The sequence below is a fragment of the Neomonachus schauinslandi genome, chromosome 4 (assembly GCF_002201575.2).
Source record: "Neomonachus schauinslandi chromosome 4, ASM220157v2, whole genome shotgun sequence".
NCBI classification, from domain to species: domain Eukaryota; kingdom Metazoa; phylum Chordata; class Mammalia; order Carnivora; family Phocidae; genus Neomonachus; species Neomonachus schauinslandi.
In genome coordinates, this window is record NC_058406.1 from 77,320,727 (window position 1) to 77,339,788 (window position 19,062).

At 44.1% G+C, this 19,062-nt stretch overlaps 1 protein-coding gene across 4 annotated transcripts in view; it reads right to left on the reverse strand.

The window, feature by feature from the left end:
- Positions 1–851: 851 nt before the first annotated feature.
- Positions 852–19,062, reverse strand: part of BCAR3 (BCAR3 adaptor protein, NSP family member) — a 110,588-nt gene continuing 92,377 nt past the window's right edge. For 3 of the 4 annotated variants that reach the window (XM_021690012.2, XM_044914067.1, XM_021690013.2), the window contains 5 exons: positions 17,842–17,957; positions 14,115–14,286; positions 11,247–11,358; positions 4,789–5,001; positions 866–1,472 (listed from right to left, as the gene is read on the reverse strand). In XM_021690012.2, the coding sequence (XP_021545687.1) occupies positions 1,294–1,472; positions 4,789–5,001; positions 11,247–11,358; positions 14,115–14,286; positions 17,842–17,957 (792 nt within the window). In that variant the 3' untranslated portion in view covers positions 866–1,293. Of the gene's footprint in view, positions 1,473–4,788; positions 5,002–11,246; positions 11,359–14,114; positions 14,287–17,841; positions 17,958–19,062 lie in introns of all 4 variants that reach the window. The other variant, XM_021690011.1, reaches the window with a different exon arrangement.

Below are 19,062 nucleotides of genomic sequence, written 5' to 3' on the forward strand. Positions count from 1 at the left end.
TTATATTCTAGTTGCTCTTATAAACTATGGCTTTTATCTGCACTCCAGGCATTTGGGGCTGGTGTGGGCTAGGGGCTCTGGTGCCAGGACCATGCTCTATCTGCACTGTCAAGGTGAAGGGGAAACAAACTGTGGTGCTCACCAGTCCCTCTGACCCTCTCGAGTTCCAGCAGCTCCCCCACTATTTGGCAGGGTTCTAGTTGCCCTTTTAAACCATGGCTTTTCTGTACCCCAGAGCAAACAAATCTGCTCGTGGTCCTTCATTACCATCCCTCCCCACTGCAGTTTGCAGCTTTGGGAGTAGGGGTTTCCTTTGTTACTGTGTCGCTATCCCTCTTGCTGTTCTCTGTGTGGTCTATCTTTTGCTGTAGAAGCTATTCAGTCAGCCCTCACTTCTTTAGGAGGATGTGCTTTATAAATAGGAACAGATTTGGTGTATCTGTGGAAGAAGTGAGTTCAGGGTTTTCCTATGTTGCTATCTTGAACTGGAAGCTCAGCAGTCGGTTATCTTCAAATGCATGAAGTGATGTCATGAAGTATACTAGCATCTGGGTACTCACTTTATACCGAGTGCTGTACTGCACACAGATGATGAGCTTAACTTGACCAAAGCCCAACTGCTAGCAAGTACCACAGCTTCACTTTGAACCTAGGTCTTCTAGAGCCAGGTCTACCTTGTATCACTATTCACTGTCTCCCAAGCCACAAATATTAAATTTTCCATATCATTCTCATTAATTTTGGTTTATTATTAGGATATAGTATCTAGGGAAGAGGATACCCCAGGGAGGTAGGAGGTATAATTAATTATTGTACTATGAGTTATTTAATATTAAAGAGACCAGATACAATTATTTCACAAAAAGATATATTTTCATATACTGTTTACATTTTTCATATTTAAAGAATATCATACAACTGATACCTTCCATAATGTTTCATGCTTTTAAACTCTTTTCTATTTACACTTATCTGACAAGGAATTTAAACTAAAATGGTCAAATACCTCAGAAAAAGAAAGCAACCAGCCAACATAGCTAGGTCTTCTCTTAAATTTGCTGATCAACATTAGCAATAGTTACCTTCATAATAAATTATCATTTTAAAATCAGTAGTAATTTTAAACAATTCATAAATAAGTGTGCTGTGTAATTTACATGTTTAATATCCTGTGGATACTAAAAGCTTGTATACTGTCAGATTTGCACATTATTACTTTATCAAATGATAAGCCTTCCCACAGAGGAAACTGGAGAAGCTTCAAATAATACCCTAAGGTTCTCTGGAGAGTTATCAAAGCTCTGCCTGCTTTACAGGAGGAGGTTCCAGTTTACGTGAGAGGGCAGTTAAAATCTGGCTGAATTTCTCATATCTCTCTGTCTGATTCACTTGTGCACCTTTGCTGCCCCATAGCAATCGCATTTGAAATTCAGTCTTGAAGATTTCACTCATTTCTTCATCTGGTTGAAAACCTAATAAAAAAAGAACAGTTACTTCAGTTTTCAAACGTAATGTCAGCAATAGACTAAAAACCTACTTGCTTAAAGTTGGATCAAAATGAACTTCAAAATGCCCCCAAAGAAAACTATAGACTCTGCTTTATATAAGAAAAGGGCAGAGCCCAGTCCTCAAGGACCTGAGCACCTTTGGAGAAGGAATACCAAGTACTCACTGAAACATGATAGAATAAAATTTGTGTGCACAAGCCACTGTGGGAAGGAGTGTTCAAAATACCTTGTTTTGTTTGTTTTTACAGCTTTATTGATGTATAATTAATTTGTGTCATGATTCACCTATTGTAGCTGCAGTTTGATATATAATAGTAAGCCTATACAAGTTATACATCACCACCACCAGTGTTAGAACATTTCCATCACCCTAGAAAGTTACCTGGTACGTCTTTGCTTTGTGTTGCTATTGTTTTGCCTTTTCTAGAAACTTGATATAAATGGAATCATACAATGTGGACTTTTTGGTTTCTTTTATCTAGCACCATGTTTTTGAGACTATTCCATATTGTCACAAGTTATCAATTCATTCCTTTTTATTGCTGAGTAGCATTTGGTTATACGGACATTCCACATTTTGTTTATCCATTCACCAACTGATGGACATTGGGATTGTTTCTAGTTTCTGGCTGTTATGAATGATGTTGTAAACGTCTGTATGTAAGTGTGTGTGTGGACATGTGTTTTCATTTCTCTAGGAGAGGAATTACTGGGTCATACGGTAGTATGTTTATTTTAAAGAAACTGTCAAACTCTTCCAAAATGGCTGTACCATTTTATATTCTCACCAGCTCCAGTTTCTAAGTTGCCAAATCTTAGTATTTATTGTCTTTTTTTTTTTAAGTAGGCTCCACATCCAGTGTGGAGCCCAACATGGGGCCTGAACAGACCTCAGCTGAAATGAAGAGTCAGACGCTTAACAACTGAGCCCCCAGGTGCCCCAATATTATCATTCTTTTAGACAGTATGTGGTATTGTCTCATTGTGGTTTAAATTTACATTTCTCTAATGACTAATGCTTTAAATGTCTTTCCATATAGTTATTTGTCACTGGCAGATCTTCTCTGGTATATTGTCTCTTCAAATCTTGTTTGTCTTCTCATTGAGTTGTAAGAGTTCTTTACATAGTCTAGATATAAATCCTCTATCAGATAAATGTTTAGCAGATGTTTTCTTCTAGTCTGTGGTTTGCCTTTTTACTTTCTTAATGGTGTCTTTTGAAGAGCAAAATTTATAATTTTATCAAAAATTTTTCTTAATGGTTCCTGCTTTTTGTGTCCTAAAACAGCTTTGCTAATCCAAGGGCAATGAATTTCCCCTATGTTATCTTATAGGAGCTTTACACTTTAGCTCTTACATTTGGACCTATGATCCATTTTGGATTGATTAGTGTGTATGGTATGAGGTAAGGATCAGGATTCACTTTTTTTTTTTTTAAGATTTTTTTTTTTTTTTTTGGAGAGAGAGAGGGTGAAGCTGACTCCCCACTGAGCAGAGAGCCCGATGTGGACTCGATCCCAGGACACTGAAATCATGACCTGAGCTGAAGGCAGACACTTAAACGACTGAGCCACCTAGGCACCCAGGATTCATTTTTTCTTTTGCCTAGCATATCCAATAATTCCAACACCATTTGTTGAAAGACTATATCCAATGAATTACATTGGCACCATTCTCAAAAATATATGGACAGTCATATATGTGTGATCTGTTTCGTGACTCTTTTCTGTAACGTAAGAGAAGATCTGTCTACTTAAAGCCAAGGATATTCAGTCAACTATTTGAGAGGTAGAAAACTCCAAAGAGTCATACAGGCATGTGGTTCTCATCCTTGGTTCCTGCTGGATTAATCTGCTCTGTCCTTAAATCTATTTCTACCATCTAGATTTATAGGATCTTTGTGAGAAAATAGAAGCCCTCCACTCCACCTTTCCCTGTGATGCCAGAATATCTTTGACAGATAACACACCAGAGGCTCGACAATGTCTTCCAATCATTCAATTAATATGCTTTGAGTCCCTGCCTTGGGCTGGGTATATGTTGGTGTGAAAATCTCTACCTTTACTGGGTTCATAGTTACTTCCAGCAATGGAAACTTGCCAAATAAACCTGTAGCAGGATTAACTGAGAAATGCCATAAGATACCTTTAAAGTGATTTGCTGTAAAGCAGCTTAAAGCCCTTTTCTCAAAACCCATCCTAATATATTGGCTTAGGCAACATCTAACTAAAATAGTTATTAGCTTTGTATAAGCAGACACTCTAATATCTGGGGAATTGAAATTAGGTGGTTTATTTTCTGAATCCTACACTGCCAACCCTAGAGAACTTTCTGAGATAAAAATTGAAAGAGGTATGTAGTTCTTAAACCTACAGCAGATAGAGTGTAAACTGTTCAGTCCCAAATTCTGGTTCTGGAGCAACAACTTTGTTTTAGGATGAAATAAATAGGCCTCTCCTGCCCCATGTAGTTCCTTCTTAACCTTGTGGGTGAAACTTTGGGCCCTTGAAGAATTTTAAAAATACAGTGAAGAAGAGAAAATAATCATTCCTGATACCACCTTGGGTAAAGCCCTCCTCCTTATCTTGCTTCCTAAATGATCTTTTTGCCTGCAAGCCTTCAGCCCTCCCACAAACAGATGCCATATTTAAAACATCAATCTGACCATGTCATGACTATCTATGTTTTAAACTATCCCATGTTTAAAACCCTTCACAGGCTCTTCCTCAGCCGGAGTCCTACATGGAAGGCCTTCCCACCTATATCCACCTCCTTCAGCCTAGTTGGTCATTCCTTAAGACACACTTTACACTGATCCAAACCTAAGTACTGGTGGTTTATACTTTTCTCCCAGCTCTCTCAGCAGTGCCTTTGCCTGTATTGGACCCTCTGTTGCTAAAAGCAGGGGAGCTCACCTCCCAATGTGGGAAGAAACAGGAATGCAGATAAATGAATGCACATAGAACTCTAACTCCTTATGTTAGTCCACCTTCACATAGCTCCAATCAGAAGTACTCATGGTAGGCAAGCTGACCGATTCCTTCCTGACCCTCTCAGTTTATTCTATGCCACTGACACAACAGAACACATGGAAAAGGAGAAACAGGATTCTCAAGTCACTTAGGGACAAGAGGAAATAATGATCAATCATAAGAAAGGAAATTCCATGCCTTAATCTTTCCTACTTTGTCTTTTCCTAACTGAGAGCATCCATGCTCTTTGTTACTTCATTCTAATTATTATGCAGAGTAGAGAGCAGCTTACAGAAAACAGCTCTTACCTTCCAGGATCCTCTCAGCATTCATCCGGTAGCTGTCTGCAGTTTCTGCCATGAGCCGGGCTGTGGCCAAGTGGTTCAGCATAATCTCACAGCTTTCGTCATTTTTTTCCCACATGTCAGTTCCTTCAAAAGTGACAGCCTGGCGCTCCATCAAGGTCACAAGAGGCATCAATAGTGGAACTGATATTTTGTTGGGGGGAACACACGTAGACTCTGAAAAACGGGGTAAAGTTTTCCATGTTGTATTTTTTTTTTCAAAGTTAAGCAAAGAGAGTTCCAATTCAAGATGGTGACATAGGAAGAGCCTGTGCTCCCCACCCCCAGTGGACACACTGAATCTGCAGCTAAATATGGAACTTCCTCTGAAAAAACCCTAAAAACTGAGCAACTCCTACACAGTGGGTAAACAAGGCCCACATCGAAGCAGGTAGGAGAAGCCAGGACCCAATCTCGCCATAAACCTCAATCCTGGCACTATTGGGAGAGAACTCAAAACTTGGAGCTTTCTCCCTGAGGAGTGAAGGGTTTGAACCCCACATGAGACACCCCAACTTTAAAACCTGCACCTAAGAGATGAGCCCCTAAAACATCTAGCTTTGAAAATCAACCCTGTCACATCCATGAGACCCACAGGCTGTAACAAACTAAGAAAGCCTCTTAAAGGGCTTGTGCACCCACTTGCACCAGGGCTCAGCACGGAGGCAGTGGATTGAGAGGAGCTCATTTGCTAATCTTGAAGTGTTGGTCTGAGGTGCAGGCTAATTTAGCACACATCTAGGGGCCCGCTGGCTGGCAGCACCATCTTCATGCTCTCCCTCTGCCAAACTGCACAATGCTAGTGTCTTCAGAGGGAAGCTTTTACACACATTTGGAGCCTCAGTTTTTGCGGGTGCTCCCCATGATACACTCTTGATCACCTGGCTGTGAAGGCTAGGGGAACTGTGATCCTGTGTCTCACAGAACTGTAACAGTTGGAAACAGAGTTCTAGGCAGGCACCCCCAGGGCGCTGCAAAGACAGCAGACTGAAACACACCCCAGTCTTTCTGTGAAGAAGGCCTATTTGCTTGTCCTGTAGCTTTAGCCCGAGAGGCAGCCTTCACTTTTGGCACACAACTGGGGGCCTACAGAGATGCTTTCAGGTAATGTAGGCTGGTGGGCACCATCTTTGCACTCTCCCTCTGCCTTGCTACTGCTTCCTGATACTGCCTAGAAGGGAGCTGGCTAACACACTTGTTTGAAGCTTTTTTTTTTTTTTTGCAACTGCCATCCATGGGACACTTCCACATCACCCTGCTCTGGTGGCCAGTGGGGCTTATGCTTGCATTTCCACAGGACTATATATATTTTCATAATTAAAAAAACTAATGCCTGAGGGTCTGGCTTCCAACTGGCCTGAATTTAGGTGCTGGCTGAGACCCTCCCCTTTGGGACATTGACAGGTCTTGGCATATCCTCAACTACTGGGAGCCATTAAAAATAAAAGACTGCTTAGACAATCACAAAGGTTAGGGAGACAACCAAGAACTAGATCAGAGTTGAATAAGGTTCATTTCCTACATGAGGCCACTTCTTCAAGCCTGGGAGAGGTGGCTGTTTTATGCACAGAAACCAACACAAAGAGTCAAGCAAAATGAAGAAACAGGAATATGTTCCAAATGAAAGAATAAGAGAAAACCTCAGAAAAATCCTTAATGAAATGGCGATAGGTAATTACTTGATAAAGAGTTCAAAATAATGGTCATAAAGATGCTCACTGAATTTGGGAAAAGGATAAACACAGCGAGAACTTCAAGAGATAGAAAATATAAGAGTACCCAATAGAAGTCACAGAGCTGAAGAAAACAACTGAACTGAAAATTAGAGTTTCAAAAGACTAGATGAAGCAGAAGAAAGGATTAATGAACTCAAAGACAAGATAATGGAACTCATACAATCAGAGCAGCAAAAGAGAATGAAAAAAGTGAAGATAGTCTTCTTAATGATGTTCCATAAGTCCCTTAAACTAACATTTGCATTATAGGGGTCCTAGAAGAAAAAAGAAAAGAGACTGAAAACCTCCCTAAGGAATAGACCCGGATCCAGGAAAGCCCAGAGAGTTACAAATAAGATCCACACCAACCAAGACACGTTATAATTAAAATGTCAAAAGTTAAAGAAAAGGAAAAAATCTTAAAAGCAACAAGATAAAACAACCTGTAATGTACAGGGGAACCACCATAAGACTCTACCAGCAGATTTTTCAGCAGAAACTCTAGAGGACAGAAGGGACTGGCATAATATATTCAAAATGCTAAAGGAAAAAAGATTCCAACCAAGAATACTCTATCTGGCAACACTATCATTCAGAATTGGAGGAGAAATAAAGAGTTTTCTCGACAAATAAAAGATAAAGGGGTATATTACTACTAAACTGGCTGAATAAGAAATGTTAAAGGGACTTCTGTAAGCTGGAAAGAAAGGGCGTTAATTAGTAACAAAATGTAAAAATACAAATTTCACTGGTAAAAGTAAACAGACAGTAAAAGTTAGATTAATTACTTATAATGCTAGTATGAAGGTTAAAAGACAAAAGTGGTAAACCTAACCACAATAATTAGGACACAGATAAAAAGATGTAAAATGTGGCATTGGAAACAAAATGTTGTGGGGAGTAAAAATGTACAGATTTAGAATGCATTCAAACTTAACTTGGTATCAACTTCAATAATAGACTGTTATAAGTTGTTATATGTAAGCCTCATGGTAACCACAAAGCAAAAGCCTACAGCAGATACACAAAAGATAAAGAGAAAGGAATCCATGCATAGCACTAAAGAAAATCATCAAGCTACAAAGGAAGAGAACAAGGGAAGAAATGAGCAGAGAGGAAGGATAAAATAGCCAGAAAACAATGAACAAAATGGCAAGAAGTACATACCTATCAGCAATTAAATGTAAATGGACTACATTTTCCAATCAAGACATACAGTAACTGAATGGATAAAAAAAGACCCATCTTTATGCTTCCTACAAGAGACTAACTTCAGATACAAGAACACACACAGACTCAAAGTGAAGAGATGGAAAAAGATAATCATGCTAGTGGAAATCACAAGAAAGCTTGAGTAGCTATACTTTATCAAACAAAATAGACTTTAAAACAAAGACTGTAATAAGAAACAAAAAAAGAGCATTACATAAAGAGGTCAATCCAACAAGAGAATATAACATTTGTAAATATTTATCTACCCAACACAGAAGCACCTAAATATATAAAGCAAATAGTAACAGACCTAAAGGAAGAAACAGACAACACCACAATAATAATAGAAGACTATTTTTTTAAAGATTTTTTAAAAAATTTATTTGACAGAGAGACAGTGAGAGACGGGACACAAACAGGGGCAGAGGGAGAGGCAGAAGCAGATTCCCTGCTGAGCAAGGAACCTGATGTGGGGCTCGATCCCAGAACCCTGGGATCATGATCCGAGCCTAAGGCAGACGCTTAACGACTAAGCCACCCAGGCGCTCCAATATTAGAAGACTTTAATACTCCACTTACTGGATAGATCATCCAGACAGAAAATCAGTAAGGAAATACTGGCCGTAACAACATGTTAGACCAGATGGACTTCACAAATATATACTACAGAGTATTCCATCCAAAAGCAACAGAATACAGGGATGCCTGGGTGGCTCAGTCTGTTAAGCGTCTGCCTTTGGCTCAGGTCATAATCCAGGGGTCCTGGGATCGAGTCCTGCATCAGGCTCCATGCTCAGTGAGGCGTCTGTTTCTCCCTCTCCCCCTCCCCACTGCTCATGTGTTCTCTCTCTCAAATAAAATCAAAAAAAAAAAAAAAAAATCATATGATCAACTTAGTAGATGCAGAAAAAGGATTTGACAAAATTCAACATCCATTTTTGATAACTCTCAACAAAGTAGGTACAGAAGGAACAGACCTCATATCATAACATAATAAAGTTCCTATCTGACAAACCCACAGCTAATACTCAAGATTGAAAAGCTGAAAGCTTTTTTTCTAGGATCAGGGTCAAGGCAAGGATGCCCACTCTCACCACTTTTATTCAACATAATATTGGATGTCCTAGACAGAGCAAATGGGCAAGAAAAAAATAAAAGGCATCCAAATTTGGAAAGAAGTAAAACTGTCACTATTTGTAGGTGACATATTATATATAGAAACCAAAAACTGTTAGAACTAATACACAAATTCAGTCAAGTTGCAGAATACAAAATATACAAAAGTCTGCTGCATGTCTATACACTAACAATGAACTATCAGAAGGAGAAATTAAAATCCCATTTACAGTTACATGAAAAAGAATAAAATACCTAGAAATAAATTTAACCAAGGAGCTGAAAGACCTATATACTGAAAACTATATGACACTGATGAAAGAAATTGAAGAAGACACAAACAAATGGAAAGATATTCTGTATTTGTGGTTTGGAAGAGTTAATATTGTTAAAATGTCCATATTACCTAAAGCAATCTACAGATTCAATGCAATCCTTATAAAATTCCAATGGCATTTTTCACAGAAATAGAACAATCTTAAAATATGGGGGAACCACAGAAGACCCCGAATAGCCAAAGGAGTTTTGAGAAAGAACAAAGCCAGAGGCATCATGCTCCTTGGTTTCAAACTAGATTCTAAAGCTACAGTAATCAAAACAGTATGGTATTAGCATAAAAATAGACATCTACACCAATGAAACAGAATTGAGAGCCCAGAAATAAACCCATGCATCTACGACCAATTTATTTATGACAAAGGATCCAAGAACATACAGTGGAGAAAGGACAGTCTCTTCAATAAATGGTGCTGGGAAAACTGGAGAGCCACATGTAAAATAAAGAAAATGGAGCACTACCTTACACCACACAAATATCAACTCAAAATGGATTCAACACTTGAATGTGAGACCTGAAACCACAGAACTCTTAGAAGAAAACATAGGCAGAAGCTCCCTGACATTTGTTTTGGTGATGATTTTTTTTTCTGACACCAAAAACAAAGACAGCAAAGGCAAAAATCAGTAAGTAGGACTACATCCAACGAAAAAGCTTCTGCACAACAAAGAAAACCATCAACAAAATGTAAAGGCAAACTACTCAATGGGAGAAAATATTTGCAAATCATCTATTTGATAAGGGGTTAACATCCAAAATATATAAAAAAAAACTCACATAAGTCAACAGAAAAAAAAAAAAACCCGCAATGAAAAAGGCAGACGATCTGAATAGACATCTTGCCAGAGGAGATGCAGATAGTTAACAGGTACCTGGAAAGTTTCTCAACATGAGGGAAATGCAAATCAAAACCACAATGAGCTATCACCTCACACCTATTAGAATGGCTACAGCAAAAAGCCAAGAACTAAGAAATGTTGGCAAGGATGTGGGGAAAAGAGAACTCCTGGGCACTGTAGGCAGGCATGTATATTAGTACAGCCACTATAGAAAACAGTATGGAGATTCTTCAAAAAATTAAAAATGGAACTATCATATTATCCAACAGTTCCACTTCTGGCTATTTATCTGAAGAAAACAAAAATACTCAAAAAAATATCTGCACCCCACATTCACTGCATTATTTACAATAACCAAGATATGGAAACAACCAAAGTGTCCACCAATGGAGGAATGGATAATGTGGGATACTTAAATATATAACTATACACACACACACGCGCGCGCGCATGCGCACGCAATGGGATATTATTCAGCCATAAAAATATGAAATGACGTCCTTCTGTTTGACAAAATGAATGCACCTTGAGGGCATTCTGCTAAGTGAAATATGTCACAGAAAAAAGTGATCTCACTTGTATGTGGAATCTAAAAACGCAAAAACAAAAACCCCTCAGATCATGGATATAGAGAACAGATTGGTGGTTGCTTGAGGCTGGGAGTCAAGGGTGGGCAAAATGGGTGGAGAGGGTCAAAAGATACAAATTTCCAGGTATAAAGTGAGTAAGTCATGGGGAGGTAATGTACAGCGCAGTGACTATAGTTAATAATACTGCACTGCACGTTTGAACGTAACCCAGAGAGTGGATCTTGAGAGTGCTCATCACAAGAAAGAAAAATTTTATAACTGTATATGACGTGGATGTTAATTAGCTTGTGATCATTTTGTAGTATATACAAATATTGACTCATTACATCGTCCACCAACAACTAATGTAACGTTACAGACATTACACCTCAATTAAGAAAGGTAAGCACAGAGTAAGGTGACTGGTAGCCCGTGTCCTGTTTTAGCAACTGTAGTTCTTCTAGAAATGACGCTGTCATCTGATGAAAGCCTGATGATTCATCAACAGTCCCACAGATAACTCTGAGAAATGTCCTGCGAAAGCTTTGATCAAAGCAGAGCAGATTGGACCTAACGGTCTCACAAACACACGAGGGGCGGCCACCACGCCCACTTGTGCTGACCCTGTGCTCACCTCGGCCTTCGTGCAGGATCTTGCTGAAAGGCTTCAGCTGTTTTTCATAGAGGATAGCAGTTTGGGTGTACTGGTGCCTCAGGGCAGTCCACGTTTTTTCTAACCTTGTGATCTGGAAGAAAGGAAGGTGTTACCATTTTGGAAGAGGCTCTTTTTAAAATCAAGTCACAGCAGTTGAAAGCAGTGTAGAGAGAGAGGCTAATCCCCGCCCCGCCCCTCCGCTCTGTATTGTTCTAATGGCTTATCCCAGAGCCAACTCCACATCAGTTTCTTGTATGTGTCCATGTATCTGTGCATACACACATATATATGACTTTTAAAATAAAAGGCATATCATACCTTACACATTTTTCAGTTTTCTGCCTGGAAATCATTCAAGTACGTATAAAACAGCAAAGAACAGCCTTATTTTGTTAAACTTCTGTATGATGTTCCAGTTTATGGATAAACTAAAGTCTACCTAGTCTCCCATAGAGAAGAGTTTTACAAATTTTCTTCCATTATGAAATTACCTTGGGAAGATTTTGCAAATGTGTATGTGTGCGAAAATATTTGGAGGATAAATTTCCAGAAGGAACTACTGGGTCAAAGAATACACGTATTTTAAATGTTGATGGGAACTACCAACTGTCCACAGAGATTATAATGATGAAAGCATGTAGGAATTCATCTCCTAGCATTTTCATTTCCTCGTAATAATGTCTGAGACATACAGAAGATTGCCCAGACCACACGACACCACCCTACTCGCTCCTTTTCATTCTTTCTTTTAGAACGGTTTAGTCAATGCCCACATATGCCACTGACTCTGACCGCCCCCAGACAACCTCCACCTCCCCCACAAAACCAGCCAGCCCGAATGTCTGAAGTTTCTTTTACATGAAACAAGAAAGAGGAAGGGCACGAATATTTGGGGAATGAGCGTCAACTCTCTGTCGGGTATTTGAAGAATTCCATTTAGTCCTCCAATGCCCCATGAGGCAGTATTTTGGCCTCATTTTACAGATCAGAAACCAGAAGCTCCAAGTTTTACAGCTGGTGAGTGACAGAGAAGAGATTGATTCCCTTGGCCTCTAAGAGCTGCGTCTTCCCAGAGGAAGGGGAGAAGCAACTGGCGCCAGCAGGTCTGCTGGGACGGAAAGGAGGCGACTTGTCTTCCTCTGACCATCCTCCCCCACCGCCACCCCATGCACCTCTCTCTTCTCACTGTCCCTTCTCTTCCCCTCCCTGAAGCACCTGCCTTTCCCAAAGCAGCCCTGGCCTCTCATCTGGGCCCGTCTGCTGGGTGCTCTTTCTTGATACTAGGAGCTGAGAAGAGAAGGCACGTGAGCCTGTTGAGTAGAGGATCACATGGGGACGATGACACACAGGAGTGATGTGATTCCCCTCAGCCTTCCCTGGGTCTGCCACCTCTCAGCAAGGAGGGCATGCAGTCCTCCAGGGTATTCCCCCCCCGCCCCCGGCAGTGCCCTAGCTCACGGGGGGCGGGGGGGAATACCCTGGAGGACTGCATGCCCTCCTTGCTGAGATGCCCCAGCAGGGAAGAGTCTGAGGCTGCTGGAGGCGAGGGAGCCCCGCGCACAGGCACATTAAGGTGCGCTGGGAGAAGTCCCTAACCCGAGTGTGAGGTCATGGATGGCAAGCACATGATCCCACAAACCTCCTCTTCACTACTCTCAGAGGAAGCTCTGGGCTGGAGGGCTACACGCAGCTTAGCCTGGTGCCTCGGCTTTCCAAAATTAGAGGCCATTTGGGATAAGAAGAAATAAACATGATGCAAATTAAAAACACTTGAATGAAAAATTATAACCCCTGTTATTACAGGAGTCAGTATATCATGAAAATACAGCTGGATTTGCTTATTTCAAATATGGATCCTACAAAATTCCAGTACATTAAGGAGTTTTCAAATTCTTAGGATATTGTAGTTGGAATTGATTCCCCTCAAAATTTCCTGGTGAAGGCCCTAAGTTGTTCAGCTTGTCTTTAAGGTGACCTTGCTTTAATGCCAGGAAATGAGGTTCCTAACATGCTCTGACTTGCAGGACATGTGACTGCGGGGTCTTTTCAGTGAGCGCCTCCCAGCAAGCTTTCAGAGATAGCCTGTAGTTAGCAAACAGCCAAGCTAAATGACCAGTGGTTCTGGTGTTACCGGTTGCAGACTGTGTTTATAGGACCGGAGGACCCTGAGAGCGAGATTACAAACATCTAGGGCTCGTGGGGGAGGACAGAAATGGGAACACTGACTCTGGGCAATCAAGATGACAGAATGACTTTCCTCTATAAGGTCCGTCCACTTGATTTTAAATACAGGCTTTCAGGTTTGACACTCATCCTAAAAACAGCCCATCCAAGCAGATAAATTCAAAGTGCCCGACTTCAGAAACTCTAATTAGGGGGTTAAATGGCAGATGGGCCAGAAATCTGAATTTTTTAACAGAAGTCTGTTTTAGGTGACCCGAGGAACATAATTTTGAGACAAACCACTCTGGGTATCCTCAGAGATAAGCTCCCCAAATGTCTGGTGACGCAGATGGAACAGTCTCTTTTGACACACATTAGCCAGACGTATCTGCTAATTGGCTCTTAAGGAAAACCAATCGTTCTTGATGATGGCTTTTCTTAAAACACCAAAGAGAAAGTGTGTACTGTCGACAACGATCCAGTTTTTAAAAAAACAGAGCCGAAACACTCAGGACACTGCTTTGGGTTGCCCCCTAACCAAAGCTGCTTTCACTAAGATTTAGTCTACCTTTCGAGATCGACTAAAAGCATGGGTGGTTTGCTAAGCCTGGGCTTGCAGACCCCCTTTCAGAACTCTTAAGGCCACACAGGCGCGCAGGGTGCACCGATCCAGGGGCGATTTACCTGCGGCATTTCCAGGGCTTTCATGATGGCCGAGAAAGAATAGAGGTCCCCCATGGAGTCTTTCAGTTCCACTGCCACCTGGATGATCCTATTGAGGGTGGCCGCTCGGTCCTCCAGAGTGCCCGTGCAGCCCAGAATGTCCACTGCGATGCCGATGGCCATTGTGTTGTGTCTGGGAGGGAGGGAGATCAGTGGTCAGGCCCAGGGCAGACAGGACCAGGGAGAAAGGAACGCAAACCAGCCTGGAAAAGGACTCGATTTGCGCTGTTTGCCGTTTCGCCTTGTGATGCGCTGGCAGCTCAATCTGGTGGCCGATTTCAACGGCAAGACACCCCCCCGCTCACAGGCTGACAGCAGCAGGGCCCGGGCTAGGCCTCAGAGGGTGCCCTGTTTAGAGTCAGAAAGGACAGATGCCGTAGGACAGGGCCACGTTCGACCCTGCATCTGGAGCATGAAGAGGCCCTCCTGGGGTGAAGCTGCTCAGAAGTACACGGGACTCCTTGTACCTTGCACCACGAGAGGTCTGGGGAGACCCCCGGTCCCTCAACACGCTGGGGAATCCCATCCTCAGGGAAGCCCTGGGCCACCTCCACTGTGCACCCCGGACTGGGGAAGGGAAGGAACGGAAAAATGAGAGCATATGCTTGACCCAAGACGACAACATGGGTCTTGGAACTTAAGAAGGAATGAGGAACTAAGAATGGAGAGTCTGTGGCTCTGGTCAAGAGGCCAGAAGGTGAATGGAGATGCGGACAGAGACTGCATGGCTGACCGACAGGAATTTCCCTGTCAAGTTAGACCCTAATAAAAGAGATCTTGTATCTGCCAACAATCCTCCCTTTTCTCATCCTGTACTACCCGGGTCAAGCTCACAGACCCACAACAGGAAGCAGAGTAATCTTTTCTCCACATGACAAGGGGACTAATATGAACGGGGTCGCAGAGCAGTCTCCACTAACGGCAGGCGGCACAGACCGCGATCCTTTCCTTCTCTCTCTCAGTCAGGACAAGCGAATTGACTGCATTGGCCACAATGGCCTCCATGAAGTTTCCCTCAGGCCGTGGTACCAGTGCTGGAGGCGAAGCCCCCATCCACAGGTATGGTTACCAAAATACAACATGGCTTTGACACTCTGGGGCATCTTGTTCTCAAAGTTCACAGCCAAGGATGTCACTCCAGGGCGCACTCCTCTCTGCCCACAGAGGCCCACGGTGGTATGATTCATCAAGTGGCTAGCCCACCGCTTTCTCTAGCGATTATGAAATCCGTGATGAGCTCAGCTGCCTCCGAGTGTGTCAGTGTGTGAGTGTGTGTGTGTGTGTGTGTGTGTGGTGCTTCCTCGCGGTGTGAGCACAGGTTGTCACCTAACTGCTCCACTCCTCCATATCTTCACTGTAAGAACGGGAGCAAGGGTTGTTGTGAGAGAGAGGGTGTGGGGGTGTCAGAATCACGAGAGTGCCCGTTGCCGACAGGCCCCTAGCAAATGGTGGTTGTGACCACAGTTGTCTCTGTGCACAACTTCCTCTGCATCCTGGTCCGTTCTGTCAGTCTGTCTCTATCTACCTTTCTTCTCTCTTCTTCCTGAGGCCTTCATTAATGGATTCTAACAAAGTATATTTTTATTGCCTGCTGAATTTATTGAAGAGTTTTCTTGCTTATTAATTTCTTGCTAATTAATTGCTTAACACTAAGTGTTAAGGTTGAGCTGAGCATTTCCGATGTTTCTTTTAACTGACAGCAAACTGGCTTCCCGTGTTGCCATCAATTGATTCTTCTGTTCACTGCTTTTTTCCTGTGTTTTAAACGGCCCTTAATAAAAGACAGGTTCTCTACTTCTCTGGCATCATGTCAATGGTTAACGGAGTAATTCTATCCATTCATTCAACTGCCCTGTGCCTAAAACCTCCCGCGTACAGCACTACAGGAAAAACTACTCAGCATGGCAGGTCTGAGGCAAGAAGAGGCACTGAATGTTACAGAAAGGACATCTCCACTCAGCAGGCCTGGGATGGGTGAGGTGGTAAGTTAAAAATAAAGGGTGGTCTGTATCTGATTCTCAAACACAAGAAGATGATGTCATCTGACCCTTCGAAATGGCTATCGCCTTGGCCTTTATTTAGTACACAAGCTGGAAGGAAGAAACCCGCTCCCCAGGCTCTAGCAGGCAGGTCCCCCAGGTCAGCCCCGGCCAGGAAGCACAGCAAGGAGAGAGGCCCCAGGGAAGTGGTGATCAGGAGAAAGAGGAAACAGATGTAGACAGGCGAGGAAGTCGGAAAACAGCCCTGAGGAGCCCCCAGCTGGCCGACCTCAGCCTGGGCCTGAGTGCACGTCCAACATACCCAACGGCAGGGATAAAGTAAGGCCTGGAACCTGGGGGATTTGCGCCGACATGCCTCGCGTGAGGAATGGGGCCGCATGGCGACACGGCTCACCTCTGTTGAAACAGTGACCATGGCCCAGCAACAACAGAGGGCAAAGCTAGTGGAGCGGAGAAGCAGGCCCCTGGGGCTTGGGGAGGGGAGAGGGTGCCTGCAGAGAGAGGCTAGAATCTAGGAAAGCCTATAGGAAAAGGAGGAAAATTCACACAATTCTCCAAAGGCATTAAACAATAAGGACGCTTGAACAAAGCCAAGGACCATTTTCTAACCTTCTGCCTCCCAGAAGCCTTTCTTTCGGCATTCCGGGTGTTTTCTCTCCGTGGCTGGGAACCAGAGTCACGGCGGTATGGGGGCCAGCTCATCTGCTTTCTGGCCAGGGAACGTCGAAAGCAGCGGATCCCCCAGGCTCCCTGAAATGCACCGTTTACTTTCTAGGGGCTGACCTCCTAGGACTGTGCTGTCCACCAGCCACATACGGGTATTTAAACAGTAAAATACAACAGTGTGTCCCTCCAGTGCCACATTCCAGGCTCTCGATAGTCCCCTGTGGTTAGTGGCTACCGTCAGGAGCTAAAAACATTTCAGCCGCCACAGAAGGATGGCCTGGACAGCACTAATGACCTAGAATGACCGTGTGTCCATTACAACCCATGTTTGTGTTATGACAATTAGGAAATTGGCTGGAAAAAAACAGGATACTTAAGATAACAAGACAGTCTTGCCCCAAATCAACGGTCTTTTCACGTGTGTCAAGTCCAACGTCCGTGGCGATATGGGCATCTCGTCTAGCACTTCTTTTAAAAACAAGCCTCGCTATTTCTGTCTTTTTAATTTCTAGGCCTCCAGCGCTCCGGCATGTGGGTTTCCGCGGGCTTTTTCGGGAGACTGGGAGAAGGGGGCAGTGATGCCGCAGAGGCGGGGGGGCCTGAGCGCCGCCGTCCCCTGCCCGGCTCTCAAAGCAAACACTGTTCAGACTCTGTTCTTCCCAACCCTTCCCACGAACTCCCACTTACTCCCAGTGCGATCCTGAACTCCGGAGAGACAGAGCAGCGGCCGCTCAGGGAGGTGGGGCTGCGGGTGGCGAGGTGTCCGCCCGCCCGGGCCCAGGCCGGCGCAGGGGTGACTTGGGCTAGCGCCGGCCAGCGGCCTCTTCTGTCCTCCACTCCCTCCTGGAGCAGGGACAGGAGCGTGTTCTTTGTGCCTGGACTTCCTCGGTGCTATCTATTTGTGCCTCTCCAGGAATTCTGTGGCTAAGGCTTCCGGGAGAAGGGAAGGGCTCGGGCCGGGTCGGTCTGTTCCGGAAGCTGCTGCACAACGGGCCCGAAACGCAGGGGGCGGCACTGCTCACCTTTCAATTATGTCCAGGCGCAGCTGGTGGCCATAAGGCAAGGTGATGAGCTCCAGCCCTGAGCTCACGCCCATGCTCTTCCTCATCTCTTCCGACACTTCAAGTATCCTCACGACCTGTGGAGAACACAAGCTGAAACAGACTGGATCGGGAAGTGGGCTTGCCGTGAACACGACCGCAGCCCGTGGAACGAAACACATGGAGCTGGGGTGGTGTGGATGCACTGGCCGCGCTTCGTTTGGGGCAGCAGTGTCCCCCCCCCACAGTGTTTTAGAGGAGATCTCAAGGATTCTAGGACACCCCTGGAATCTAAGACCGGGGAGGAGAGCACCTAGCACGGCCCGCAGAATCCGCAGATCCGGAGTTTCTGGCCGGCCGGAGAACGGCGTCGCCCTCCCAGCTCCTGGCCACCACGGGCCGGGACAGCGACTGCGGGCTGACCGCCCGCGCCTCTGCTGCCAGCCCTGCCGGTCGTGTTCTCACTTGATGGCGGGGCAGGCTGCCAAGACCTTTAACTACCCCTCTCCTGGGCTCAGTGAAGGCACCGTACGTCTGGAAACCTTTAGAAACATGTAGAGCGATTTGAAACCCGAGGTCTCAAGCACACCCACTTCTCCCCCAGGAGGCCTTCCTTAAAGAAAATCTTTGTTTGTCCCAGCCAGCTCTCCCGTCTTGCTTCTAGTGCGTAATCACAGGCCATCGGCACCAGGTATTAGCCGACCATTTGTATTCAATACACGCTGCCTCGAAATGTTACAGCCGACTCACTGCCTCTCGAGCACCAGGCTCATGACGCTCTGCAGCACACTGACGTCTAACGGTACGTCTAACGGAGCCTGGACGCGTGGCCGGCACGGGACGATTCCTCTCCTCCATCTGCCGGAGTTGTCCTCGACTATCATGATCCCAGGCGTCGCAACAGTCCAGATGTCTTCAATAACAGGCCACAAAAAACATCTGAAGTTTGGCTGATATTATTAACGCTGACCCTTAACCTCTGTGGTTGAGCAAAGGAACCACTGTCAGCCCTGAGGAAATGGACCTGAGGGAACTGGCTATCCAGGGGCAGACTGGGAAGCAGAGTGCAGGATTCCTACTATGCTCTCTGGGCCTCAGTATCCCCTTCTCTAACTCAGCTGCTAAGTTCGCCTTTCCCAAGGACTTTGCAAAGGATCAAATGACTTTAAAGCTATTTGAAAATACGAGTTGTGAACCACTGGC